Source organism: Bubalus kerabau, chromosome 7 (assembly GCF_029407905.1).
Source record: "Bubalus kerabau isolate K-KA32 ecotype Philippines breed swamp buffalo chromosome 7, PCC_UOA_SB_1v2, whole genome shotgun sequence".
Classification (NCBI taxonomy): Eukaryota; Metazoa; Chordata; class Mammalia; order Artiodactyla; family Bovidae; genus Bubalus; species Bubalus kerabau.
In genome coordinates this window covers 97,362,265-97,389,774 of record NC_073630.1, presented here as the reverse complement: position 1 = coordinate 97,389,774, position 27,510 = coordinate 97,362,265, and the positions used below count along the sequence as shown (strand labels likewise).

Genomic DNA, 27,510 nt, shown 5'->3' with positions numbered 1-27,510 from the left:
CCTCTGGGAAGTCCTTCCTGACTCACTCGCAGCCCCTCGAACCCTAACGTCCTCACACAGTGCTGTTAACAGCTACCAACATACACTTGCAGATATTTGCTTATATGTCTTCCACTTCCAAGACCCAAGCTTTCTCCTGCTGCAGCTACTCAATAAATGTCTGGGGAAGGGGAGAACCAGTGTGTGCTGGAGATAGCTATGTTCAATATTATTGCTCCCTGACTTTAAAAATACAACTGCTGTTTATTAGTTAAGTGACTGGATGTCCACTTAGGGTCTAGATCTCCCAACCACCTCATAGCCTTGTGTGGCTATGTCCTTCTTACTAGGATGTGACCAAATGGGATGTGTTCCCAGCAATTCTCCTAAAGAAGAAATGGATGTGGACGCCACTCTTTTTTTCTTGCCAGCTGCTGGCTGGGGATGCTGACAATACAGTGGTCACCTTGGACCAGAGATGGGAGCCTCACGTGGAGGGTCACTGAACCACCTCAGGTGGTCTGAACCACCTGCCTCTGGATTTTGCTGTGAGTGAAAAAAAACTTATGGAAGGTACTGTATTTTGGAGTTGCTTTTCCCCAGAAGCCTAGTTTCTATCCTGATAATGTAACTCCTTACTCTGATTTCTTTAGAATAAGTGGGTCCTGGGACTTTCCTGGTGGTCCAGGGTTAAGACTTCATGTTCCACTGTGGGGGGAGCAGGTTCGATTCCTGGTCAGGGAACTAAGATCTTATACGCTGCTCAGCACAGCCCCCAAAATGAAAAGAATAAGAGAGTTCTTAGGGTCCCTGACATGAGGTTGTGGGCCCTCAACCCTGCAAGGAGCCCACACAGGGACTCAAGCTTAATGCAGCTCTCCTCCATGGTAGGGATCTCATGTCTGTTTTCCCCCGTGCACATGGCTCCCTGTGTCTCCTTGGGGGAAGAAGAGAGGACCTTCAAACCTTTTCTATCTAAAGAAAACAATCAGCTGACTAAGAGAGCTGGCATAATACTAAATCCATTTCACAGTTAACCATCAAGAGGATGTCTGCAAGCACTGGTGGGAAATGAGAATTCCCAGGGGCCTCCAGTCCCCAAATAGCTCAGTGCCTGCATGGAGACACGGGTCTAAAAGCTGTTCTGCTCCTTTTGGAAAGAGGCTCTGGCACCAAGTAGACCAATCCTCACCCCCTGAGACAAATGGGATGAAGTGGTTTTCTCCAAGCTGGAGCCAACTGCCTTCTGAGAGGGTGATCCGTAATCAACACGGACTTCCTCTGAAGGAAAACCTTTGACATTTAAAAAGAATCAAATTCATGAATCCAGTTCCACTTAGGGGAGACAGGGAAGGAGAGAACGCTGACTAGATTCTCTAGAATGGACAGCAGGGCTGGTAGTAGGGGATGGGAAGGGAAGTCCTGTTCATTAAAAATGGACAGGGCCCTCTAGGAGTAAAGATCATCTTATCAGGTCTATTCAGAATTTCTAAAAACAGGAGGATTGAAAAGAACTGGTGGGCACGGGAGAGCATGTAGATGAGGAAGTCGAGCCTGGTGGGAGAGGGCAGGGAAGCACGCCTCCCTCTGTTTTAGAGTCTGCTTTCCCAAGAAGAGGGAGAAGGGGGATCTGTTATGGGTGGCCCCCTGAGCAGTGCTAGCTTGGTACTGGCATCCGGATTTAAGCCCAGAGAAGGTGGAGACTGCAAAAAACAGAAAAGGCAAATTTGGAGCCACCTCCCCCAGGACGTGACACAGCTGAGAAGAGCCAGGGTCTCACCAGTAGCTGGCAGGGCCTTGCATGATGCTCCAAGCCTTTTGGAGTACTGTAAGGTATAACTGCAGTTGCCCCAACACAACAGCCAAGAGTCTGCCCTTTCATCTTTGGAGAGATACAATCAGCAACCTGACAGAATTCTGGCAGAAGCAATTAGCTCATGAATTAGTTATCAAATATCTCTTGCAGCCAAGGTCTTGGGAATGCTGATCTGCACACTGCCCCCAGGAACTTCAGGACAAAAGGGGAGGGCATGGGCTTTAATTTGCATTAGGGATTCAGGCCAGTCTGTTCAGTCTTCCCCGTGCCCCCCCCAACATACACACACTCCCTCCCCCATCATCATGCTGGACCCAGACACGGTCTGCCTCCCTCACCCTTTCCACCATATCCCCCTCTAGCTCACCCACCCTCACTTTCTCCCCTACACACTCTACCCCAGACACACTAGTCTCCTTGCTGTAACTGGAACGTGATGGGCTTGGCTGATCCCATTTCAGGATGTTGATACTCGCTGATGCCCTGGAAAGATGCTGAATGTTCTTTCCTTATATGTCAGCATGGCTGGCTCCCTTACATTCTTCAGATCTCGGCTCAAATGTCCTCTTATTATTAGGAGGCCTTCCCTCACCTCATTGGTCTCTGTACCCCAGGAATGCCCTCATTTCACTCCCTAACTCATCACCACTGACATGATATATATACTTGCTTGTTTGCCTACTGTCTGACCCCCAGAATCAGGGCAGGTACTTCCTCTATTCTGCTATTTCCCTGGTTGAATGAAAGAAAAATCTGTAACCTGAAATCCAAAGAAAACCAACGATCTAAATCTCCTGCAAGCTGACACTGCTCCTGTGATGGACAAAATAAATTCTACCTTTAGGTTGTTTATTCAGCAAATATCTCTTGTCTTTCACATTTGTTCAAGTTGCCAAATTCTATAGTTTCTCCTCCTGAAATTAACTCTTTCCTTCCACCAACTACTGTTTACTGGATACTTACTAGGTAGCAGGTGTAATTTCTTTTATTATTTTCATCTTATTATTCCCACATGGAGGCTGCCCCACTGCCAGAGGCCTCACTAGCTCCCATCTGGCCAAATGCTAAACTTCCTACCTACTGTCACTGTCTCCTTTCTCTTCCTTTCTTTTAGTTTATCCTATTGGACACTGGAGGAATTCACTTCCCTTCCCTGTTCAAAATTCTGCAGGGCCTCCTTATTGCCTATTGAATTAAATAGGGATTACTGATCACCACTCTGAAGATCCATCATAAAATCTCAGTCTACCCATGAACCCAATGTACTACTATTTTCAGAATATATGCTTTAGCAAAACTGGCCCACTCATAATTTTTGGAATGAGTCCACATGCTGTTCCTATCTCTTGAAATAACACAATTTCTGTTAGCCCAAATTCTATCTTTCAAGGGCTCTCTTAAACACCACCTCTGAGCACCTTCCCATCCTATATCACCTCTTTTGCTTTCGAACTCCTAGGATGGCAGGTTTATACAGTTCTTAAAACACCTGCCATCTTCTTCCCTTACATATGGTTATATGCGAAGGCTCCTTATCTCATCCAACAGAAGACTCTGATGATTGGGGTAATGTCTCATTCATCTCTTTTTCTTCCTCTGTAGCAGCTGAACCAGGATCTTATCCAATATGCATGCTCTCTTTCTATGTGTTGAATTCTAGTGTTGGAGACAAGACTGTTTACATCAAATTGTAATTATCAAATCAACTTCCAGCAAGTAAGCAATGGAGTACACTGTATTCTAAGTATAATGCAAGGCAGTATACAATGGCCAGAAATAGTGATGCCAGAAATACATACTAATAGAGGCAGGTTTGAGGTGAACGTATACACATGATATGGCTGCCCCCGGCACTTACTAAATCCCAGCTTTGGTCTGATGAAGTCAGAGATGATGGGCTTACCTGGTGATGCCGTATGTTCCAGGTGGCCCAGCTGGGGCTCTCTGGTGATTCGGTAGACCAGTTCTGTGGGTTCCGTCTCCTGGTCAGCGGCAGAGAGTTGCAGAGTGGTGATCTTCTTCACCGAGTTTTCATCCAAGAACAGCCCTTTATTGGTGATGATGACTGGTGGGGATTTGTCTTCTGAAAATGTTAGAAAGAGTAACATGAAATGTGATCCTTTGGCTACCTGACGTGAAGAACTGACTCATTGGAAAAGACCCTGAATGCTGGGAAAGATTGAAGGCAAAAGGAGAAGGGGGTGGCAGAGGATGAGATGGTTAGATAGTACCATCGACTCAATGGACAGGAATTTGAGCAAATTCCAGGAGGTAGTGGAGGACAGAGGACCCTGGCACGCTGTAGCACACGGGGTCACAAAGAGTCGGACACAACTTAGAGACTGACAACAACAGCAACCTTTTACGCTTCCTTTTTTTTCAATTCTGGGCCTAGTGTTCAGGAGTAAAATCAAAATAATCAACATAATCCCCAGGTCTGACTCTCAGAGAGTACATCAAAGAGCCACAGCATTGCACAACAGAGTTGAGAGGATTTCAGATTTCCACACAAGCCCGTAAAGAAAAGGCTCAGGCCTCAAGGTATGCACCACATGACCTCAGAACTGCTGGAGAACTTTCAAACACCCAATGCTCCCTTACCTGAAACATTGATGGAAAATGACTGGCCGATCAGTTTGTTGCCTTCTCCATCAACCACATCAAATTTAAAAGCAAAGTTCCCACCAGATTCTCCTTTTCCATGACTGTATTCTATAAGGCCTATAACAAGGACAAGAAGATCACAGTTTGATATTTTGTGTTTTCTGGCCTTATTTCTGAAATATCAGGTGAGAATTCAACGGGTATTCACACCAATGAATCAATTACCCTCCTCTCACTTTGATATTGCCTTTGACATTTTAGTCTAATGTTTTCATTTCCTCCCTTTGTCTAGTGACTTCCTCATCATCAGTGACTTCATGATAAAATCACCCCAAGCAGCAAGTGGCTTTGCTTACAGCTGAGGCTCAGCATCTGTGGAAGGCTCTAAGGAAGCCTCATGAATCATGAGGTCAGCAAAACTGCCCATGTGGAAATGGGAACTGACCAGACCCACATCACCAGTGCGGCCCTGTTATCTATCCATGTCACAGGGCAGGAGGACAGAGAGGCACAGACCACATGCTCCCGTAAGGTGTCACTCCCGCTTCCCAGTCTTAAAACATTTTAGGAAAGGTGTGGGATATAACCAATCAACAAAGAAACAGATAAAATGAATAAACTCTACCTAGATGTCAATTGGACCCAAAGGGAAAAACCCAATATATTATATTTTTGTTAAACCATAGCATTACTTATAAGGATCTAGTGATGTAAATATAACCAAACATCTGGGAAGAAGTCCCTGCTCTCATATTCTGAAAAGGGACACCGAGGCAAGGAATAACTAAGGAATTATTCCACTCCCTTCACTAAAGTACAGACAGGTCCAATGATATTTTGGCTGCTATCAATTCTAGGCATGAGTGCACAGACAGGACCTGTATTCTGGTCCTAGGGAAGCATGCTTCCACCTCTAAACGGAAATTGCACATCATCACCTGACATTGGATTACTTCCCTCTCAATATGCAACTTCTTTTCCTTTCTTATCCCTGAAAGCACTGTACGGTAACTACGTAGCATTTAACATTTATGCTTTCACATTACATCAGCATTTCCTGAAGGAGGGATGAGCTATGTAATCTCCCTGAGGCAGCTCTGATTTATGCCCTTCCATTTTGCTTAGTTCATTAACTTGTGCTCTTTGGGGAGCTGGAGAGAGATATAAATTGTTCACCTAAGGCAGGCATAATTTTCACCTTAATCCATCCCAATTCACTTCTTTTTTTTCCTCTCTCTCTCATACACTTTTTAGCATCACAGCAAGTCAAAATGATTTTTTCCTCTATAATAGCCCTCAGTTTCATCAAGGCTATGTCAAAGCATGAGAACATTTTAGTCAAGAAGGAAAGTTTTTTTTCAAACCAAAAAACGGAGGAGACAAGTAAGAATAAATGAAGCTATAACTCAGCTCGTAATTCAAAACAAGAGTGTGCAGTTTGCTGCCATTGGCTACCAGGCACCAATTCCCATTTGACTACAGGGGTTGGAGTTTCTGGAAGTCTGGGTAGGAGAAGTGCCTGACCTTGACTGATGTCAGCCTGGGTGAAACTTCGGATGGGGCCTCTAGTGGAGATCTGCTCCAGACTGTCACGCTTTACCATCTGCAGGCGCCCTACTCCAGGGTCTTCCTTTAAGATGTACATCACCTGGTGGTCATCTGAGTCAGGAGCCGTCACTTTCAAGTGCCGATCTGTGATGGTTGCTATGGACCCTGGAAGAGAATGGGAGAGACTAGGTCTTTCTCCATTATTGCTTCTGGAGAGCAGTTCAAATGATTTTAGGAGACTGGAGACTAAAATTATCACACACTCCCCGATCTAAGGAAGTATCAGCTATAGGACTTCCGAGGTGGTCCAATGGCCAAGATTCCATGCTCCCCAATACAGTGGCCCAGGGTTTGATCCCTGGTCAGAGAGCTGCTGCTGCTGCTAAGTTACGTCAGTCGTGTCTGACTCTGTGCGACCGCATAGACAGCAGCCCAACAGGCTCCTCTGTCCCTGGGATTCTCCAGGCAAGAATATTGGAGTGGGTTGCCATTTCCTTCTCCAATGCATGAAAGTGAAAAGTGAAAGTGAAGTTGCTCAGTCGTATCCGATTCTTAGCAACCCCATGGACTGTAGCCTACCAGGCTCCTCCGTCCATGGGATTCTCCAGGCAAGAGTACTGAGTTGGGTTGCCATTGCCTTCTCCGGTCAGAGAGCTAGATTCCGCATATTGCAAACCCCACATGAAACAATGAAGACCCAGCTTAGCCAAATAAATAAATAAAATAATTTCCTTCCTTTAGAAAATAAAAAGAAAATATCAGCTGCTTGCCCTTCTGGTTCCAGCTGAATACATTTTAATTTCCCTAAGTGAATAGTCCCAACTTCCCAATTTTTTAATCACCCCTTGAGTTTGGCTCAGCTGGTAAAGAATCTGCCTGCAATGTGGGAGACCTGGGTTTGATCCCTGGGTTGGGAAGATCCCCTGGAGAAGGGAATGGCTGCCCGCTCCAGTATTCTGGCCTGGAGAATTCCATGGACTGTTAAGTCCATGAGGTCGCAAAGAGTTGGACACGGCTGGGCGACTTTCACCTTGAGTTTAGATCTGAGCCCCTTTTTCTTCTGATCCAATTTCACTCTCTGCACATGATCGCTCTCTCCCTTGACTTTTCAGTTAGTACCTAAATCTATGTTCTGAACTTCTAGCTCTGTGATGTAAATAACTCTCAGAACGACAATGAGACCAGCTTGGACCTAATTTATTTACTGTCTTAAGGATCACCAAATCATTAAAAAAAACAAAAACATAAAACAGCTTTACATAAACTCACAAACATATCTAGTTGCCATCTCACACCGAATAGTCAGAATCACTGTTCCTCAAGATAGAGGCTATGATGAGAGACACAGAGCAGGGAGACCTGAATGCTGGGTCCTGGAAGACTGCCCAGGTGCTGGGGACAGAGGCAAGGCAGAGTGCGTGTGTGCATGCTCAGTCATGTCCGACTCTTTGCGAGCCCATCAAAATGCATCTTTGGAGTCTCCTGCATTGACAGGCGGATTCTTTACCACTGAACCACCTGGGACTGTCCCTCCTGGCAAGCACCTCTTCTCAGGGCCTTCCTCTTTGTTCTTCTCTCTAGCCCACTTTTCACATTAAAACAGTGAATTCTGATAAAGGAGGTCCTAGTTAGTTACTCATGTGTAATAGAACCTGGTCTGTAGAGCGACAGTCTGCCATGGGCCCTGAGCGTCTCTGTATGTTTGTGCTGGGTAATGCCAAGAATGCAAGGTTTGACCTCTTGTTCTCTGAGCCATTCTCAGCGAGCATCCCTGAGGGAGGAGGTGATGTTTTCCTCTGAGACACAGATCAGGTTTGCTTATCGCTACTATAACAAGGAGAGTTCCCAAGCTCAGGGTTCCTCTTCTGCAATTCATCACCCTGCACACAAATGTATTCGTCTGGGCCCTCTGCATTGCCCCTGTGGGACTTGCAGGGCATTGTCACAGAGTACTTTATTACTGACCAAGGAATCTCAGCTTCCGCAGTGGCTCAGCAGTAAAAAATCTGCTTGCAATCAAGTAGATGCAGGTTTGATCCCTGGGTCAGGAACATTCCCTTGGAGTGGGAAATGGCAACCCACTTCATTATCCTTGCCTGGGAAATCCAATGGACAGAGGAGCCTGGCAGGTTACAGCCCCCGGGGTCACAGAGTCAGACATGATTTAGGGACTAAATAAAAACAACAAGGAATCTCATGTGTTTGACCGGGATCCATGAAAGAGTAATAGGTCAACTTATTAACTTGTAAATAGGGCAAGGTTAAGTCCCAGACCTAATACTTGAGACCTTTGGGAATCTCCACATTTTCAAATACCATTCTACCAAATATTTTTCACTACAGAATACATGTGAAACTAAGAACAGACAAGCAAACAGAAGTCCAGCGTGATATAGATGCTCTGTGGCCCAAAGGTCCACTCTCTATAAGTAACATCTACTGCAAAGTGACTCCAAGGCCCACAGTTGTCACAGGTCCTTCAGTGTTGAATATTCACCAGCGAACTGTGAATGTTAGATCCTAGAACACCGTATCTAATGGTTCTTAATTACTGGTATAATCTCTCCTACTGCATGATGACTTCCCAATTGCCTCTCCATGACTTCCAAAAAAAAAAAAAAAAGGAGCATGTTGAAAATCCTGCTAGATTTTGTTGTTTGTTTCTGTAGGGTTGGTTGGGCAATGTCAATGTTCTAAGAGATCGGGACCTACAAGTGGTTGGATAAATGAATATTTTGAGGACCCTGGAAATACTATAAACTCTTCTCAGTCTTTCCTCAGATTCACAGACACAGGCATCTGGTCCAAAGAACTTCAGAGATTTCACACTTGTCATTCACAATGCTTAGTGTCCCCAAAACAACAGGTCTCCCTAAACTCTACACACTCAGTTCAAGATCCTCCCACACTGCTGACATGGAAGGAAGCATTGCGCAGGATCAAAGAAGAAACCATGGCCACTTTCTTCCATGCCTGTGGTACCTGCTGAGAGTTGGAGGCCTCTGTTTACAGCCAGGTAGGGGATGTCAATTGTAGGCAGTTCTATATATATCTCCATCCTCCCGGTGTCCGTGTGGAGGCCATCAGTGAGGGAGAACTGGAACTCATCCACTGCCACACCTGGACCACCAGGCATGTACCCAACTAGCCCAGCCAGGATATCTTGGTAGGTGAAGGAGGAGCCCTGGGCCAAAACCCTCCCATCCTCCAGAGGTTCAGAAGCAGTTTGCCTCCAGAGCAGATGACCTGAGGAAGGAAGTAAAAAAAAAAAAAGAAAGAAAGAAAGAAACAGTTCAGTTCAGTTCATTCACTCAGTCGTGTCCGACTCTTTGCGACCCCATGAACTGCAGCACGCCAGGCCTCCCTGTCCATCACCAACTCCTGGAGTCCACCCAAACCCATGTCCATCGGGTCAGTGATGCCATCCAACCATCTCATCCTCTGTCATCCCCTTCTCCTCCTGCCCTCAATCTTTCCCAGCATCAGGGTCTTTTCAAATGAGTCAGCTCTTCACATGAGGTGGCCAAAGTATTGGAGTTTCAGCTTCAACATCAGTCCTTCCAATGAACACCCAGGACTGATCTCCTTTAGGATGGACTGGTTGGATCTCCTTGCAGTCCAAGGGACTCTCAAGAGTCTTCTCCAACACCACAGTTCAAAAGCATCAATTCTTCAGCGCTCAGCTTTCTTTATGGTCCAACTTTCACATCCATGTGGTGGAGCAAATATGGCACCAAAACATTATGTGATTTTGTTAACTTTGAGCCTGGGTATAACGCCAAGCCCCTTGGATGTGTTGATTGCACATGCATAAGTAACCAACAACTCAAAATTTTATACAAAAGCATAGGGTGATGCTCGATGACCTCATCTCCAAATAAAGAAGATAAAGTCCCACTTTTCCTGATTAAAAATCTCTTAAGGGGACACAGATGGATATGGAAATACAGGGGCTTAGGAATCAAATCTCTCTCCACAAATTCAAACTCACTTCACTATCTAAGCCTTATTTTCCTCTTCTGTAGGGTAAAGTAGCACTCTCCACTTGCTGCCTTCCTCCTGAGGCATCTGGGATGAGACAGAGGACTTTATTTTAAACTCCTTTTATATTCAGAAACACACTAATCATCCTTGGGCTGAGGCATATTATCCTATTTTCAAGGGTCATGTGTATGCAATGAAACACAGTGTTTCATTAAAGAAAGTGAAAGTGGATGGAGGCAAGATAAAATGTAATGACCAACAGCTTCTCTGCTGATCTCTCCATCAACAGGAATAGTTTCATCTGTAAAAGGTCAATAGCCATTAGGCCACCAAGCCACCACTTAGGAGATGAAAATTGCAGAGCTTTAGCTAATACTAGGTAGGTGGCACTTAGAAAGGAAGTAGGTAGAAGATTACCATGGTGGTGTTTTAAACCTCTAGTTTAATCAGGAAAAGTGCTTTCTTTGCAAAACAAACGAGCTCATAAAGATTACCTACCATGCCTCTAACCTGAAATGAACACCTTCTGTAATTAATTACAAGGTGGCTATTCTGTTCTTTGTATGAAATAGCCCAGGATGATCAAGCAATGATACCCCCTCCAAGAAGAGGATGTGTAGATTCTGAAAACTTGTTCTGCCTAAGGCTACATAAGAAAGCAAGAAAACAGCTGAAATTGAATTTCAGAGACACCAATTACCCAGGAGTCAGGCTTTTAGAACAACCGGGCTATGGTGACCCCAAAGAATATAAACTGGCTGTGAATTTGATTATACCTTGATGCAATGAATGGACTACACACCAGGAAGGTAAAGGAATGATCAGCTGAAATCTACGTGTTTATTCTAATAACCCATCGAGCACCTCAATTAAGAAGCTTCCCATAGCAGTTATGTCCTACCGTGGCCAGGCTTTTTTGTCAATACAAAAATCAGCTCATTATCTGGAGTGTCCAGGTCCTGCAGGCTCAAAGAAGAATTGCTTATCACCACTCCTGAGCTCAGCTGCACACCAAGGGGCCTCAAGGTCATTCTGGGAGCCTCGTCATTCTTCCTCTGATTAAAGCATAAAATATTAGGTCTCACACAGATACTGGTTTAAGAAGAAAAAAAGAGCGTACACTATTCAAAGACAGTAACATCATCACATCAACTTTGACCACTGAGATAGCATTTAATGTGTCATCACCTCTTATTATTATTGTTGTTGTTGTTATTGTATTTTTATTGAAATATAGTTGATTAACAATATTGTGTTAACTTCAGGTGTATACCAAAGCAGTCCAGTTATATATTTTTTCAGATTACTTTCCATTATAGGGCATTACAAGATATTGAACATAGTTTTTTGTGCTAGACAGTAAATCCTTATTGTTTATTTTATGTATATAGTTTGCATCTAATATGTCACTGTCTTTAATTCTCACTCAAAATGGTTACGTTGAAAGCTGAGCAGATCACATAAACCAGATATCCCCTTGATGGACATGCTACAGAAATCTCAAGCATTCTCCATAGGTACGATGACGGCATTTTCCAGATGCCAGAAGTATGGACATGTGGTTAGACAAGTACAAGTGTACTGGGGGGATAAAAGGGCACATTTTTAAAAATCATAGCTGTCTTAGAACCTATGATAGAGGACACATATTTGAAAGTGCAGGTGTTTAAACTGTCTGTCTGACCAGCCCCAGCAGAAGTCAGCTCCCCTCCACCCTTGCCCCCCAAGGGTGCTGAGAGTGCCATGCTTTGTTTTTTCAAGGCAGAGGGTATTCCATTCTGAGTTTTATCTTTTATCTCTCTCTCTCCTTGCAAGCTTATGTAGTTGCTCAAAAGAGAATATATACAGCATCAGGGAACACATTTCTTTAATGTTACAGTATGATGAACAAACACACTAAAATGTTAGAAAAAGCAAGTTTGCACATAGAACTACATACAATAATTGCAGGGGAAAATAAGCATATGTTACTTTTCACCTCATGTGAGGCTAGCAAGTTTTCTCTGTCTGTGAGAACAAAGTGTCTTCACACAGACCAGATAGATTTCATCCTAAAATGGAAATTCAGGTTTCCAAGTCATACCATCTCCAAATGTCAGCCTTAATTCTACAAGTTTCCTAAAGGTCAGGGTTATGTTTTTTAAATTGACCTCTAAAATTGAAGGTCCAACCCAATTTTATTTGTTTTTGAGTTCTTTAGAAGCTATCTAATGGTGGGATATTGTGGTCAAAGGCCCAACTTTTCCAACTTCCAGAATCTTTACCTCGATGGTGATGTTGATGCTGTGGACTTCTGATCGACTGTTTCCATCACTTACATAAAAACTGAAAATATCGTGGGTTGGCTCAATGCTTTCATGAACACTCTGAAAGTAGTAAATGTAGTTTTCCAGGACATCTTGAATAGGGAACGATGCCTCTAGGTCACTGGTAGTTCCAGGGCCAAACCGATCACCTGCACCAACAGCAAGAGGGAACTTTTATCTTGATCCATAAATTGCTGCTTTCTGAGCTGAACCAGAAAGCATAACAGCACTATCAACAAAAGATGAAAACAAGTTTGAGAATAAAGGTGGGAGAATGGAATTTGAAGACTTGGGCGGGACCCCAGTTTCCCCATTATTTCTCATCAAAAAATGGGACTCAAATGAGTCGCATGTATGAAAGTACTCAGAATGCTATTAATTAATAGAGCACAGAATCAGTGGTTGTTTTGTTAGAAATATTTGACAAAATAAGTCATGGGGCAAATATTGATATAGGAGTAAAAGTTTTACACTTTAGTCAATTTCAAAACCGTTTTGCAAGAGGAACCTTTTTTTTCTACACAAGAAAGGGTGAACTGTATATCTTTAAATCTAAGGAATATCTCCTTAAGCATGTTTTAATTTGACAATTCAGGTCCTTAAGAAACCTCATGGGCTAGTGCTCAGCCCCTGGGATGGTACACTAGGACCACTGTGATGTTCAGGGAACATCCAGAGCTCAGGTGTAGTTCAGGCACTGAGATGCTCAAGTATCATTCAGAGTTTCATGGAAAGTGCTGCTTATCTCTTCTTTTCATTCCAACCCCAAAGGCCAAGGGAAAGAATAAGCACTGTCTAAATGTTGGATGACTTGTCTCTTATTTGGACTAAATCTCTCTAAATGATTGATTTTAAATGGTTACATTTTCTTCTAAACAGAGGAGAAAAAAGAAACCCCTGTATCTTCAAACACTCCCTAGATATACATCAACAAAGAAAAGTGTAGACAGAAGATCTGAAAACAATAACACTTTCTCTTTCCCTCTTCCATGGTTTTTGCAAAGATGAGGTCATATATTAAAAGGCCACTGACTTCCTAGTAGAAGACAGACAGGGTCATTTTTTGCTGACCTCCAAATTGAAAGAGTAGGAATGAAAACGTTTTATTTACAATTTGTTTGTGACAAGAATTCAAGACAAATGTTCTTTTTTTCAGACGTGAATTTTCTTAAATTCTACCCTTCAGATTTGATTCCTCTGGATACTAAAAGCATAGAGGAGTCTAAATGATCAGTGACCTGATAACCCCTAGGGCACACAGTTCAGAGTTTCCAAAAGGAATTGCTATGACTCCTTAAAACTTTAATTTTCTCTTTCTATTTATCACTATAAATATAAGAAATATGGCATCTTTATTTGGGTAAAAACTACACTAAGTAAGTGAATCCTAAAAATGTATTCAAATAGAATGACATTCTATCATTAGAGAACAAGCTATTCAACAAGTGAATCTGTCACTGAAGCGTTAAGCATTAATCCTTTTGATTCTTAAAACCGCACCTTCTATTTTTTCATGTAAACCATTCTTATTAATGAGCTTCCTTGCCTTCTTCAACAGAATATACTATGTGCAAATTAAATAGTTCTTGATGTGTGGAGGCTATATCATGAACATCTATTACTGCCCTGTGCTGGAACACAGCGATGCCCAACAGGTAATTAAGGTGGGCCCTATTTGTGCACCATCCTCCATACTAGCTCAGTTGTTGAAGAATCCACCTGCAATGCAGGAGACCCCAGTTCGATTCCTGGGTCGGGAAGATCCCCTGAAGAAGGGATAAGCTACCCACTTCAGTATTCTTGAGCTTCCCTTGTGGCTCAGCTGGTAAAGAATCTGCCTGCAATGCGGGAGACCTGAGTTTGATCCCTGGGTTGGGAAGATCCCCTGGAGAAGGGAAAGGCTACCCACTCCAGTATCCTGGCCTGGAGACTTCCATGGCTTAATAGTCCATGGGGTTGCAAAGAATAAGACATGACTGAGCTGCTGTCACTAATTGTGCTGGCACTAAAGGAATGCAGGTTCCACGCTATTAGATTTTATACTGAACAATATGACTATTCTGTTCTTGTGCTAGTGTGAACTTAAAAGATTCTTCTAATGTTTTTAAAAAGCTGCTCTTTTGGTTAGCTGGACTCTGAATCTAGGTAGCTAGTTTCATATGTATAAAATGAGACTCCGTTCTGAAAGCCCACGAAGCACAGGATGGGACCTTACATGATGTGTGTTAGGACAATGATTTGCCCCCCTGAACGTCTTTTCCTTACTTCCCATGTATGGATGTGAGAGTTGGACTGTGAAGAAAGCTGAGCGCCGAAGAATTGATGCTTTTGAACTGAGGTGTTGGAGAAGACGCTTGAGAGTCCCTTGGACTGCAAGGAGATCCAAGCAGTCCATACTAAAGGAGATCAGGCCTGGGTGTTCTTAACATAAAACAGGGCTAGTGCACTGGGACGACCCAGAGGGATGGAATGGGGAGGGAGGAGGGAGGAGGGTTCAGGATGGGGAACACATGTATACCTGTGGCAGATTCATTTTGATATTTGGCAAAACTAATATAATTATGTAAAGTTTAAAAATAAAATTTAAAAAAAAAAACCAAAAAACAGTGTTAGAAAGCCTTATCAGAAACCACCCAGAGAGAAGAGAAGGCTGGAGGCAACCATCCCTTTCTGATTCCCCACTTTTGCTTGTGCTCGCTTGTGCTCTTTCATCTGCGAGAAACACTGTTTTCCCTCTGCCCACAGCAACTCCCACTAACCCTTCCTCAGACGTTTCCGCCTTCCCAGGCAAAAGTAATTGCTTTGTCCTGTATCCTTTCTCAGTGCTTTGCTCCTTTCCCTGTCCTGATGTTTCATGATTATAACATTAGTCTTTGTATCTGTCTCCTGCACGAGGCCGGGGCTGTGTCTTATTCCTCTTATAATCCACTGCCTCTCAAATACTGGAGAGGGTAGCCTTTCCTTTCTCCAGGGGATCTTCCCAACCAAGGGATTGAACCCAGGTCTCCTGCATTGCAGGCGGATTCTTTACCAAATCTAACTCAGCAGTAAACAAATCTAAGGGCACACGCTGCAAAGCAAGATGGGGAAAAGACTCAAGGTTTTCTCTAGGAAAACATGACCCCTGCTAAATGAGTTTCTGGTAAAACTAGGCTCAAATCCCAGGCATCACGCCGGCCACAAACACCTTCAGTCAATAGCCTCTCTGTGGGAGCTGTGAGCTGCACGCCAATTAGAGCCGAGCGCCAGCACTCAGGAGCCTCCCAGCAGAGGTGGCGGTACGGTCACCTGCCAGGAGCTGTCTCAACTGCCAGTCACTGTGGACACAGGGGCCTGTGGACAGTCCCCGCCTCTCTCCTTCCCTCCTCTGTGATAACCACCAAGAGCAGTGGGTCCAGGGCAGATGGTGGGGGAGAGGGTCACAGACAGACAAGCACGCATTTCAATTCACGTCACATATTTAGAAAAAGCTGAGACGTCAGCTCTGGTTCAGCTAAACAGTAGCTGTCTCACAATAAAACAACAGACAATCTTATTTCCTTGACATTCAATTTCGAGTGCAATCCCCAAGCCCCTCTGTCCTAATGGCTGGCACTTTTCCCTTGTTCTAGTTTTCCCCACGGCACTGATTGACCTCCTAACATCTTCCACAATTTTCTCATTTCTTAGGTTTCTTATCTGTCTCCTCCCACCAGGATCTAAGGCACCACAAAGGTAAGGGTTTCTGTTTGGTTTACTGATCTACATGTGTGTATGCTCAGCAGTTTCAGTCGTGTACGACTCTTTGAAACTGCATGGACTGCAGCCCACCAGGCTCCTCTGTCCATGGGATTTTCCAGGCAAGAATACTGGAGTGGGTTGCCATGCCCTCCTCCAGGGGACCTTCCCAACCCAGGGATCGAACCCATGTCTCCTGTGTCTTCTGCATTGCAGGCAGATTCTTTACCACTGAGTCACCGGGGAAGCCCCTTACTGATCTATCCCCAGTGCTTAAAAAAGTGCTTCACATACAGGAAATGCTCAGTCAATATTTGTTGAGTCAACAAGACCTTCCTTCCATTTCTCGGAAATGGTTCCACCCCTCTTCGGGTCTCCTTGTCCAGGTTAATTGCAGGAAGTGACCCCCCTCTACCCTGCCACCCTGCCTCTTCTCTCCAGGTCTGGAACAATTCCATAGCCAGGATGGTACCTGTCCCCGTGTTCTCGATGCAGCCGTACTGGGGCAGGGCGCTTAGCTTAATGATGGCATCCTCCTGGAAACTGTCCTCAGCAGCAGCAGCGAAGAAATGGTGAAAAGAGAGTGGGGTCCTCCCTCCCTCGTCAACCTAAGAAAGAAAAGATTGGAGAGAGTCCTTGGGCGGTTACGCAGACTGCAGTAAAAAAGGACTGAATCGAAAATTGCTGCCTGGGGTGACCTTCCACGTGTTTGAGGAGGCAGATCTCTACAGACAAGATGAGGAATGTGCCAGCTTCTGGGGCCCGGCCATCCTTCAGCATCTCTCAGAGCCGTGCTCAGATGCAGTGACGTCCGTGTTTGCCTTCAAAGCTGTGCTTCTTCCATGATGGATCTGGTTATAAAGCAGCTCTGGCCCATTCTAATCACCCACCTCGGAACAGCTGCATGGCAGGAGGACTGCCTTCCTTCGTATCAACGTTCAAAAGTTTGCAGCTTCAGAATGATCCATCCAGTCCTCCCTTGGATACTGTGGGTGCATCCTGTCCTATAGGAGTTCCCACCAGAGATAAAGTCCGCTTTATCCCGTGAGAGTGTATGCTTAAAGGTGCAAGGGAAGACCAGGCTCACCGTACCTGAAAGCTAGTGCTTATCATTACTGTCAAAGAGAATAATAAATTGGTTTAAGTAAAAGCAGTAGCTCCAGCTGCCTTTTTCCTTTCGGGCCCTGTTTTGTATGCTAACGTTGCAACCTGAGCCTAGTGTTTTTTGTAGCCTCCTGGATATGCAACTTGGCTTCTGAACGACTGTTGGCTAAATACAGGAAGATTTACAAATTATAAAGTGGAAGGTCACCCTGACTCTGAGAACGGGGACGGTGCAAACGGCTTCCCCAGGGTGGATGTGAAAAGATGAGTAGAATATCAGAACCATTCAGAAACAACTGAGTTCTACAAATTTTCAGTTGCTCAAGAAAATCAGAAATCCTGAGTTTGGGGCATTATGGTATGTACATAGAGTGGAATAAGAAAGTGAATTAACTTTTATGGAATCCCTACTATGGGCCAGTTCTGTACTGGAGCTTTTTAATGCTATTTGATTCATCATCAGAGTAATCCTTTATGTAATAGGAATAGTAGTAACACTTTAAAAATGAAGCAACTAAGGCTAAGAAAGATTATTTAATTGGTCCAAGATCAGTCAGCTAGTAACCGAACTGGCACTTGAACTCAGGTACAGGTAACTTCATAATCGGGGTACATTACATGGACCCCCACCCTCCACACACCAAGGAACTGTCAATATTGTTTACAGAGGTAAGTATCAACTCAATTTAAGATGTGACCCAGGACTCTATCCATATTCCTATGTTTTAGTTGCTGCAAACATTAGAGTATAAATACCTCAAAAAATACATCTCTACACTCCTACTACTATACACATCTAGCATAGTATACAAAATACTGTACACAAATAGATCTGTGTCTGGCACAGAAATATTTGTTGACTAATTAAATAATGCAGTTATAATGATTTGATCTTATGCATTTAATTATTTTCATCCTTTTTGAAAAACTAATGATTAAAAGCCATAATAGCTTGATTCTATGGCTTAGATATTTGAGGGGAAGGACCTGACAGCCAGTTTAGATAGAAATCCTTCATTCACACGGGCGCAGACTCCAGCTTTCTACAGTACCCACCGTTCGTTGATCTGAACTGCTTACCGTGATAAGGTCAGCAAAAGCAATGACTGGGGGTGGATCCTTGACGGGCGTGATGGTGATGGTAAACTTCTGATTGTCCAGACGGTTGTGGTCCATATCAGAGACAGAGAAGTGGAAGCTGTCAGTAACTGGATGACCGCCGGTCTCAAACGCGGCCGAATACCTATGGAAGTCAAGAGAAGAATGGAATGAATGAGCTACACTGTCAGGTCAAGTCAGACGACTGAATCTCTGTTTAAAAATGGGGCCAGAGGCAACATAATCTTTCACGGGAACTATGGGTTAGTTGCTTACATATTTTAAAAAATTCTGGGTAGTACCAGGTGGTTATAATACCTAATTTTCTTGTTGTTGATGTCTTCCATTGTGAAATTAGAAATCTCTGAGAGTTCTTCCACCTCAGGTCCTGAGGTTTTTAAGAGAGCACCGTACATGGGCAGAGAAGTTATCTGAATCCAGATCTCCGGGTCGGAGGAAGAATCATCCTAATCAAGCAAACACGATACAAGACATGAATGCCCATTTGCAGGAAGACATATTTTCAGTAAAGATTACAGGTGCTCCTTTTTCTGCTAAATCTCCTTAAGCAATACCATGTTAAACTGCTTGAAAATCTCACTATTTATTCCTCCTAAAATGTCTCTTTGACAGTCATCTTTGAAGAGTAGCTCAAGATAATAGCAGGAAATGCACTTTAAGTATGGGGCATAAAAGAAAGAGGGAAAGAAAAAAAGCGCAATGGTTACTGTAAGAGCCACATAAAGTTTTGTTTTTATTACAAGCAGCTAGTGAAGTACAAACATGGTCAGAAATATGTCATTCTTCTAGAAACACAGTTGTAGGCTTCTTCTAGAGTTTTTAGTACAGTTTGCTTTTTAGAAAGAGGTAAACGTTTTGGAAATAGGTAAAACTCCACTGCTGCTGCTGCTGCTGCTAAGTCGCTTCAGTCATGTCCGACTCTGTGTGACCCCATAGATGGCAGCCCACCAGCCTCCCCCGTCCCTGGGATTTTCCAGGCAAGAACACTGGAGTGGGTTGCCATTTCCTTCTCCAATGCATGCATGCATGCTAAGTTGCTTCAGTCATGTCCAACTCTATGCGACCCTATGCTAAAACATATGATAACAATAATTTAAAAATTCAGTGAAACAAAGAATGGAAGGTAAGGACTCACTTTAAAGAGTAGTCAACACAATAAAAAATTTTACCTTAACAGAAAAATTTAAGAAGTCTTATGAATTTCATTCTGACCAAGCCTATGCATGCTCAACCCCTGAGGTGCCCAATCCTAATGAAGACTGTTTATTTCCCTTTCCTCTGCACAGTTTATTTACTGAGAAATAAAATTGGCTTCCTGTTTCTACATGGAGAATAATTGAAGACAATAATTGAATGTCTTAACAATTTCTTCTTTCTTCAAGGATATTTTTGGAAATATCTAGAAGGGAGGCAACATCTTCTTGGAAAGATCCCGAGTCATTCATCTTTTAGACCAGTTGGCTGTGAACATGAGGGCACTCTACACTTCACCCCAGCAACAATGAAGATAAATATTGCATGACCAAGTATACTTTCACATGCAAACTTGCATGGCTATGATGCACAGTTAGCTGAGGTTGGAGATCAGAAATGTGAGCACAGCTGCCTGGTGATCTAGGGGAGCAGGTTTTGGTCAGCTCTCATTTCTATCCTTGGGGACCTTTTTAAGTTGGCAGTTCAGAGCCTCAAGGCAAGATCATAGAACTTTCCATATTTCCTCACATCAGTTGACAGTAACAAGGAAGGAAACGCAAATTTATCAAAGCTGTAAAACTTCAGAAAACAGCCCCTAAATTTATGCTTTAAAAGTTTCTCTATTTTTCTTCATGGGTTATCAAATACAACATGCAGGCTTCCAAAAGACTACTTGCTATAATATTACTGTGAGTAGCCTCTGAGGGGGAATTTTTAAAAGACAGCCAAGTGTTCTAAGGCACTGTCTTCTGAGATGGTGATAAACTACAAGGACAGAGCTCCTGGCTCTTGATGAGAATGAACAGCTTCTAAATTCCACATTGGCAAATTTGGCAAAGAAATGCTTATGTCATGTCAGGCCCAACGTATTATAATTTTTCAAATCTCAAGTGACTGCTGGGTTTGAAACAGTGTGAAATCAGCTGGATTTTTTCCTGAATGCTGTCATCGTTTAAAGAAACTTACTACTTTGAGATATCCAAGATACTGTGGGTGAAAAATTCTTAAGAATATAGACCTTGATTTTATGTAATTTTTCTACTCGAAGACCTTCTTACCCATTTTGTGTTAATTCACTTTTTCATTTTCTTTTTTATTATCTATACATCTATTGACACACCATTCAACACAAGGATGGGAACTCTGATGATTAACATTTTATGCCCCTCTTTCATCCTGTCCCTGGTTCTACCATCACACCATGGATCTTGCTTTTTGACTTCCTTGAATCTCTTGGAATAGTTTGATATATTATTGTAAAGTTGTTGTTGTTGTTGTTGTTGTTGAGTTGCTCAGTCCTGTCGGGTTCTTTGTGATCCCATGGACTGCAGCATGTCCTTCACTATCTCCCGGCGTTTGCTCAAACTCATGTCCATTAAGTTAGTGATGCCTCCAACCATGTCATCCTCTGTCATCCCCTTCTTGGCCTGCCCTCAATCTTTCCCAGTATCAGAGTCTTTTCCAATGAGTTGGCTCTTCATATCAGGTAGCCAAAGTATTAGAGATTCAGCATCAGTCCTTTGAATGAATATTCAGGATTGATTTCCTTTAGGATTGACAGGTTTGATCTTGCTGTCCAAGGGACTCTCAAGAGTCTTCTCCAGCACCACAGTTTGAAAGCATCAATTCATCGGTACTCAAGGGTGAGAGTTATAGTCCAACTCTCATATTCGTACGTGGCTACTAAGAAAGCCATAGCTTTGATTATACAGATCTTTGTTGGCAAACTACTGTAAAGTAGTTGTAGTATTTTTTAAAATGTATTAAAAGGGAGTTAGACCCTCCTCTTGTGGGATTTCTATTTCTTTTCACTCAATAGAAGACTGCTAAGATCCATGATTTTATTTTTCTTTTTTTTTTTTTCTTTTTTTTAAATTTTATTTTATTTTTAAACTTTACATAACTGTATTAGATTTGCCAAATATCAAAATGAATCCGCCACAGGTATACATGTGTTCCCCATCCTGAACCCTCCTCCCTCCTCCCTCCCCATTCCATCCCTCTGGGTCGTCCCAGTGCACCAGCCCCAAGCATCCAGTATCGTGCATCGAACCTGGACTGGCAACTCATTTCATACATGATATTTTACATGTTTCAATGCCATTCTCCCAAATCTTCCCACCCTCTCCCTCTCCCACAGAGTCCATAAGACTGTTCTATATGTATAGAACAGTCTCATGATTTTATTTTTCATGATCCATGATTTATATTCTTTTCACTCAGTAGAAGACGGCTAAGATCCATTATTTTATTTATTTTCTTGGGCTCCAAAATCACTGGAGATGGTGACTGCAGTCATGAAATTGAAAGGCACTTACTTGCTCCTTGGAAGAAAATATACGACAAACCTAGACAGCATATTAAAAAGCAGAGACATTACTTTACCAATAAAGGTCTGCCTAGTCAAGGCTATAGTTTTTCCAGATGTCATGTATGGATGTGTGAGTTGGTCTATAAAGAAATCTGAATGCCAAAGAATTGGTGCTTTTGAACTGTGGTGCTGGAGAAGACTCTTGCAAGTCACTTGGACTGCAAGATCAAACCAGTCAATTCTAAAGGAAATCAGTCCTGAATGGTCATTGGAAGGACTGATGCTGAAGCTGAAACTCCAATACTTTGGCCACCTGATGTGAAGAACTGACTCCTTAGAAAAGACCCTGATGCTAGGAAAGATTGAAGGCAGGAGGAGAAGGGGACCACAGAGAATGAGATGGTTGGATGGCATCACCGACTGGATGGACATGAGTCTGGGCATGCTCTGGGAGTTGGTGATGGATAGGGAAGCCTGGCGTGCTGCAGTCCATGGGGTCACAAAGAGTCAGACATGACTGAGCAACTGAACTGACTGAAAGATCCATGAATGTTGTTTTGTGAAGCTATTGTTCATCTCTTCTGAATGTTCTCTAGTATTCCACAGAATAAGTATGCTCCAAATTATCTGTTATTCCATTTGTTGATGCTGATAGACACTGGGCTTGTTTCAATATTTTTGCTACTACAAAATAGTGTTACTCTTATTACAAATAGTGCTTCCCTGATAGCTCAGTTGGTAAAGAATCCATCTGCAATGCAGGAGACCCTGGTTCAATTCCTGGGTTGGGAGGCTCCCCTGGAGAAGGGATAGGCTACCTACTCCAGTATTCTTGGGCTTCCCTTGTGGCTCAGCTGGTAAAGAATCTGCCTGCAATGTGGGGAGAGCTGGGTTTGATCCCTGGGTTGGGAAGATTCCCTGGAGAAGAGAAAGGCTACCCACTCCAGCATTCTGGCCTGGAGAATTCCATGTACTGTATAGTCCCTGGGGTCTCAAAAGAGTAGGACACAACTGAGTGACTTTCACTTTCATTGCTGTGAGTACCCTTGTGTATATTCTTGTGCATATCTTTTGTACCTGTGAAAGTCTCCCTTGGAAAGGAATCCAGGAGAGGAATGGTTAGGGAACATGAGCATTCATCATTACGAGACAATGTCAAATTCCTTCCCAGAGCGGTTGTTCTAATTTACAGCTCCATCATAAAAGAACCTCCTGTAGATCCATTTCCTCTCTGACATTTGGCATTTTCATATTTTAACATTTTTGCCAGTTGAATTGGTACTAACCAGCAGACAGTCTTTGCCTGCGTTTCCTGATGTCTAAAAAGGTGAATGTCTCTTATCTTTACTGGCCCTATGGATTCCTCTTCTGAAATTCCTGCTCATGTCTCCTGTTCATTTTTCAAATGGATTATCTTTTTCTTCTTGATTGGCAGATATTCTTTATATTTTCTTTGTTATCTTTGGTTCTATGTGCTGTACATATCTTTTTCCAGTTTGTAAGTAGTTTTTTTTTTTTTATGGTGTGTTTTGGAGAACATCAATTTTAATTTTAATATAATCAAATTTTCAATCTTTTCTTTATAGTTAGCATTTTCTGTTTGTAGTTTAAGAAATTCTTCCTTTTCCCATTATCATGAAAATATTCACCTATACCCAACAAAAAATTGTACAATTTTACTTATGACATTTAAGGACTTGATTTACTATAGTTAATATCTGTCTAGGGTATGAGGCAGCAGTGCAACTTCTTGTTTTCTTTTTAATATGAATAATAATTTGTGCAGATTCATGTTTCAAATAGTTTCTCCCATTTCCACCAGTCTGGTTTGCTGTATCCGTTTTATTTTACAGTCCCAAATATGAGTCTGTTTCTAGACTCTCTAGTATATACCAGTGTGGACTGATTTAAATAGTGCACATTTATATCAAATCCTGATATCGGAAAGGGCAACCCCCTGCCCTCCTGTCATTCATTTTCAGAATTTTGGCCTTTTGTTGTTCTTTAAACATTATAGACACCTCCCCAGGTGGTGCTAAGTGGTAAAGAATCCACCTACCAATGCAGGAGATGTAAGAGATGTGCCTTCAATTCCTGGGTTGGGAAGATCCCTGGAGGAGGGCATGGCAACCCCCTCCAGTATTCTTGCCTAGAGAATCCCATGGATAGAGGAGCCCGGCAGGCTACAGTCTATACTGTTGCAAAGAGTCAGACACGACTGAAGTGACTTAGCACGCATGGATACATTATAGAATGAGCTTATCAAGATCATTAAAAGGTCACTGAACTTTTGACTAGTACTTAGTTGAATGGAAAGATCATGTTGTTGGAGAATTGATATCTTTTTGATACTAAATATTCCAATGAATATGGCATCTCCTAGTGCTTTTAAATGGAGAAGGCAATGGCCAACCCACTCCAGTACTCTTGCCTGGAAAATTCCATGGATGGAGGAGCCTGGTAGGCTGCAGTCCATGGGGTCTCGAAGAGTCGGACATGACTGAGTGACTTCACTTTCACTTTTCACTTTCATGCATTGGAGAAGGAAATGGTAACCCACTCCAGTGTTCTTGCCTGGAGAATCCCAGGGACGGGGGAGTCTGGTGGGCTGCCGTCTATGGGGTCGCACAGAGTCGGACACGACTGAAGTGAATTACCATCAGCAGCAGTGCTTTTAAAAATGTCTGCCAATTAAGTATTACAATTTTCCCTGTAAAAGTAGTGCCTGGTTTTTGTTGATTTAGTCCAAGGAATATAACTTTTGTGATGTTAAGTGGTATCATCTTTTTAGTTAAATGTACTGGTTATTTTTTGCTCTTATATAGAAATAGAAATGCTATTGTTCTGTTGATCTTCTATCCAGCCCCTTCCTAAATTCTCCTCTTGTTTTTGAAACTTTGTCAAGAGATTTCTTTGGATTTTTTTTAAAGTCAGTAATAGCATCAATTTTCCCTAGAAGTTACACATCTTTTGTTACATTTATACCTCATATGCATTATGTAATATTATTATAGATGGTTTATTTTGAATTAGTATATTTTTGGCTAGTGCATAGCAATTCTATTAGCTATTTAAGATTAATCCTCTATCATCCTCTCCATATTACAAATGAGACAACTGAGCCCTAGGGAGTTTAATAATGTGTCAAGGGTTATTACACTAGCAAAAGTGGTAAGCTTGGATGAAAACCCATTCATTTTAACCATAAAACCCACACATCCCTCGCCTACTTGTTTCCTTGCAGTACATAGCAAATTGTGTACAGGAAGCCACCAGTAAGAAGCAAATCACACAGAATCCCATTTTTGCCATTTGTTTCTCCTGACGTCATTTCACCTTGCAATTCACCATACTGTAATTAAGAACAGGCTCACATGTTCCTTTCCGTTATAATCTGGGTTTCCCCAGTGGTTCAGTGATAAAGAATCTGCCTGCAATGCAGGAGATACAGGAGACATGGGTTTGATCCCTGGGTCAGAAAGATCCCCTGGAGAAGGGAATGGCCACCCACTCCCATATTCTTACTGGGAAAATCCCACGGACAGAGGAGCCTGGTGGGCTACAGTCCATGGGGTTGCAAAGAGTCAGACACGAGCACAACACAACAGCTGCCCCATTTTATGACCAAGGTTTTGGATGGCTTTTCCAACTTTTCTGGATGTTCAAAGCAAACTCACTAACTATGCATACCTAGAAAAATCTTCCCATGACATTAAGTAAAAAAATCTTCCACAACACTCAGAGAAAGTTAGTATTAATAAATAACTTAGCTAAGTCTTTAAAAGATGCTATGCTTTCAGTGAGCTAGAATAATTCTTTTGGAGTCTTCTTTCTGCTCCAGTGGGTAAATTCACATTCAATCAATTTCTGAAAATACATGTTCAGTTGCCAATGGGCTTGCATTTTGATCTGCAGCTCATAATATGCACTTAATGGGAAGGAACTGCTTCTGGAATCCTATTTTGGTCTGTCAAACATTTTTCAAGCCTTGGTGATCTATTGATTAAATCTGTATTCATAAATTTTTATGAATTCATGTTTCATAAGACTCAAAAGGCCATTACCTAGGGTAAGAATCACCTGTCAATTTAAAAACAAAGCCAAAGGTGTTCTGAAACTGTACTAGACCCACGAGAAGAATCAGGGTGGAAAGCAGTTTCCCATAAGTTAAGAAAAGACAATTTTAGGGGAAAATCTGTGCAAAAGCAATTGAAGCAATTGTTCCCAGGCCAATGCTTTATCTTACACGCTACTATTCAGGCCTAGATTTTATAGCCATATTCTTCAGCTCAGAAAAGGATTACATAAAACTATACAGTAATTTTTTTAAAGGCCAGGTTATTGGAGGAAATTTTAAGATTAGCAAAGGAAAAATTCAATACTAAGAGTGATTATCATTCAGATAACCATTTTTATTTCAGTGTATTTGTCAAAACTACTCATTATGATTTTTACACGGAGAGTTTATATTCACAACATATATACATGAAAAATAAAATTAATTATCCTTACTATCCTTAGCTCCAGAGGTAAAGTCAAGGAAAGAAGATGAGTTTAATTAACCAGGATCACATATCAAATTAAGGTCAGACTAGTGGAAAAAACAACAGAGTTTCTGAATCTACCCTTGGTCCCTGCTTCTCATGGGGCAAGGAGTGGAGGGTGAGTCAGGAATCCTGCCAAACAAGCGTGCCAGCATTCGGTCCAGAGCTGGACCTGAGACAAACGCTAGTGAGAAGTGGTCTTTCTCTCAGAAAAGTGAGCCATGAAATACCATAACTTATCAGTCATTGATGGGTAAATTCCTCTAAGTTGCTTTTTCTCTAAAATTCCCATTTGAAATACTATGGAGGGAGCTTAAAATATGGGAACTTGGACTTTTTGATATTGTTACTGTTTCCTAGTGCAAATCACCCATCCTTACACATTCTCAGTGCATTTTCATCAATGTTCTGCTCATTCACTTGTCTGCTGGCGAAACAGTGGGAGCAGCTGGAATAAAGAGCGTTACTACTGCAAAGAGCAGAATGATAGGGAAGCTGACAAAAAGCTCTTTTATGGCCATAGACCTGATGGTCCAAATGTTCAGCCACGGGCATCACTTTCTAGTCAACCTGATCAGAGGGTGCAGTGGACAAAAAGACAAATGAAAGAACTTACCGCATAAGCCAGGTGTGACCGAGTGATCACAGCTGTGCTTTTACTGGCAACCGTGATGCTCAGCGAGGCACCAGCAGCCAGTCGGGGCCCCCAGGCCTCGGCCGGTGATACCTCCACCCTCACGTCCACTGTTGTGGCTGAGAGGCCGTCTGTGACCGAGATCTCCATGCTGTCCTCCCGGGCAGACGAGCCATCATGTAGATACCGCAGGACATTTTTCTCTACATCCTCATATGTGAAAGTGTCACCTTTCAAGAACAAAACAAATTGCAAAAAACCAGGAACTTCTGGGAACAACGCTTTTCATTTCCATAACACCTTTGTACTCAGGATTTCAAAGCACATATAGGATCATAAACCCTGGGAGTTGTAAGCTAATTAGTTCAACCAACCACCCGACGTAATTGTACACTACCCTTGAAAAGGGTTCTTTAGCCTGTCCTTCAACATGGCTTAAGGTGGGAGGCTTACCATTTTACAAGGGAGCTAATTCAACTGGAGATAACTCTAAAATTTTTTTAAAGCTTTAAATCAGATGGAGCCAAAATCTGCCTCTCTAAGCTCCACTCTTCACTGTTTCATTCTAGACAATACAGAGCATGCTTCTATTCTCTATGAGAGCCCTTTTGGAATCTAATCATGATACTGATGATGTATTTTAAAAGTTA

At 42.5% G+C, this 27,510-nt stretch overlaps 1 protein-coding gene across 1 annotated transcript in view; it reads right to left on the bottom strand.

The window, feature by feature from the left end:
- Positions 1–27,510, bottom strand: part of FRAS1 (Fraser extracellular matrix complex subunit 1) — a 330,441-nt gene that overhangs the window by 84,021 nt on the left and 218,910 nt on the right. Inside the window, exons 37-46 of the mRNA XM_055587421.1 lie at positions 26,843–27,090; positions 18,475–18,623; positions 18,139–18,301; positions 16,427–16,562; positions 12,196–12,386; positions 10,833–10,986; positions 8,930–9,193; positions 5,924–6,112; positions 4,397–4,516; positions 3,699–3,878 (exon numbers count right to left, since the gene is read on the bottom strand). Of these exons, the coding sequence (XP_055443396.1) occupies positions 3,699–3,878; positions 4,397–4,516; positions 5,924–6,112; positions 8,930–9,193; positions 10,833–10,986; positions 12,196–12,386; positions 16,427–16,562; positions 18,139–18,301; positions 18,475–18,623; positions 26,843–27,090 (1,794 nt within the window). The remainder of the gene's footprint in view (positions 1–3,698; positions 3,879–4,396; positions 4,517–5,923; positions 6,113–8,929; positions 9,194–10,832; positions 10,987–12,195; positions 12,387–16,426; positions 16,563–18,138; positions 18,302–18,474; positions 18,624–26,842; positions 27,091–27,510) is intronic.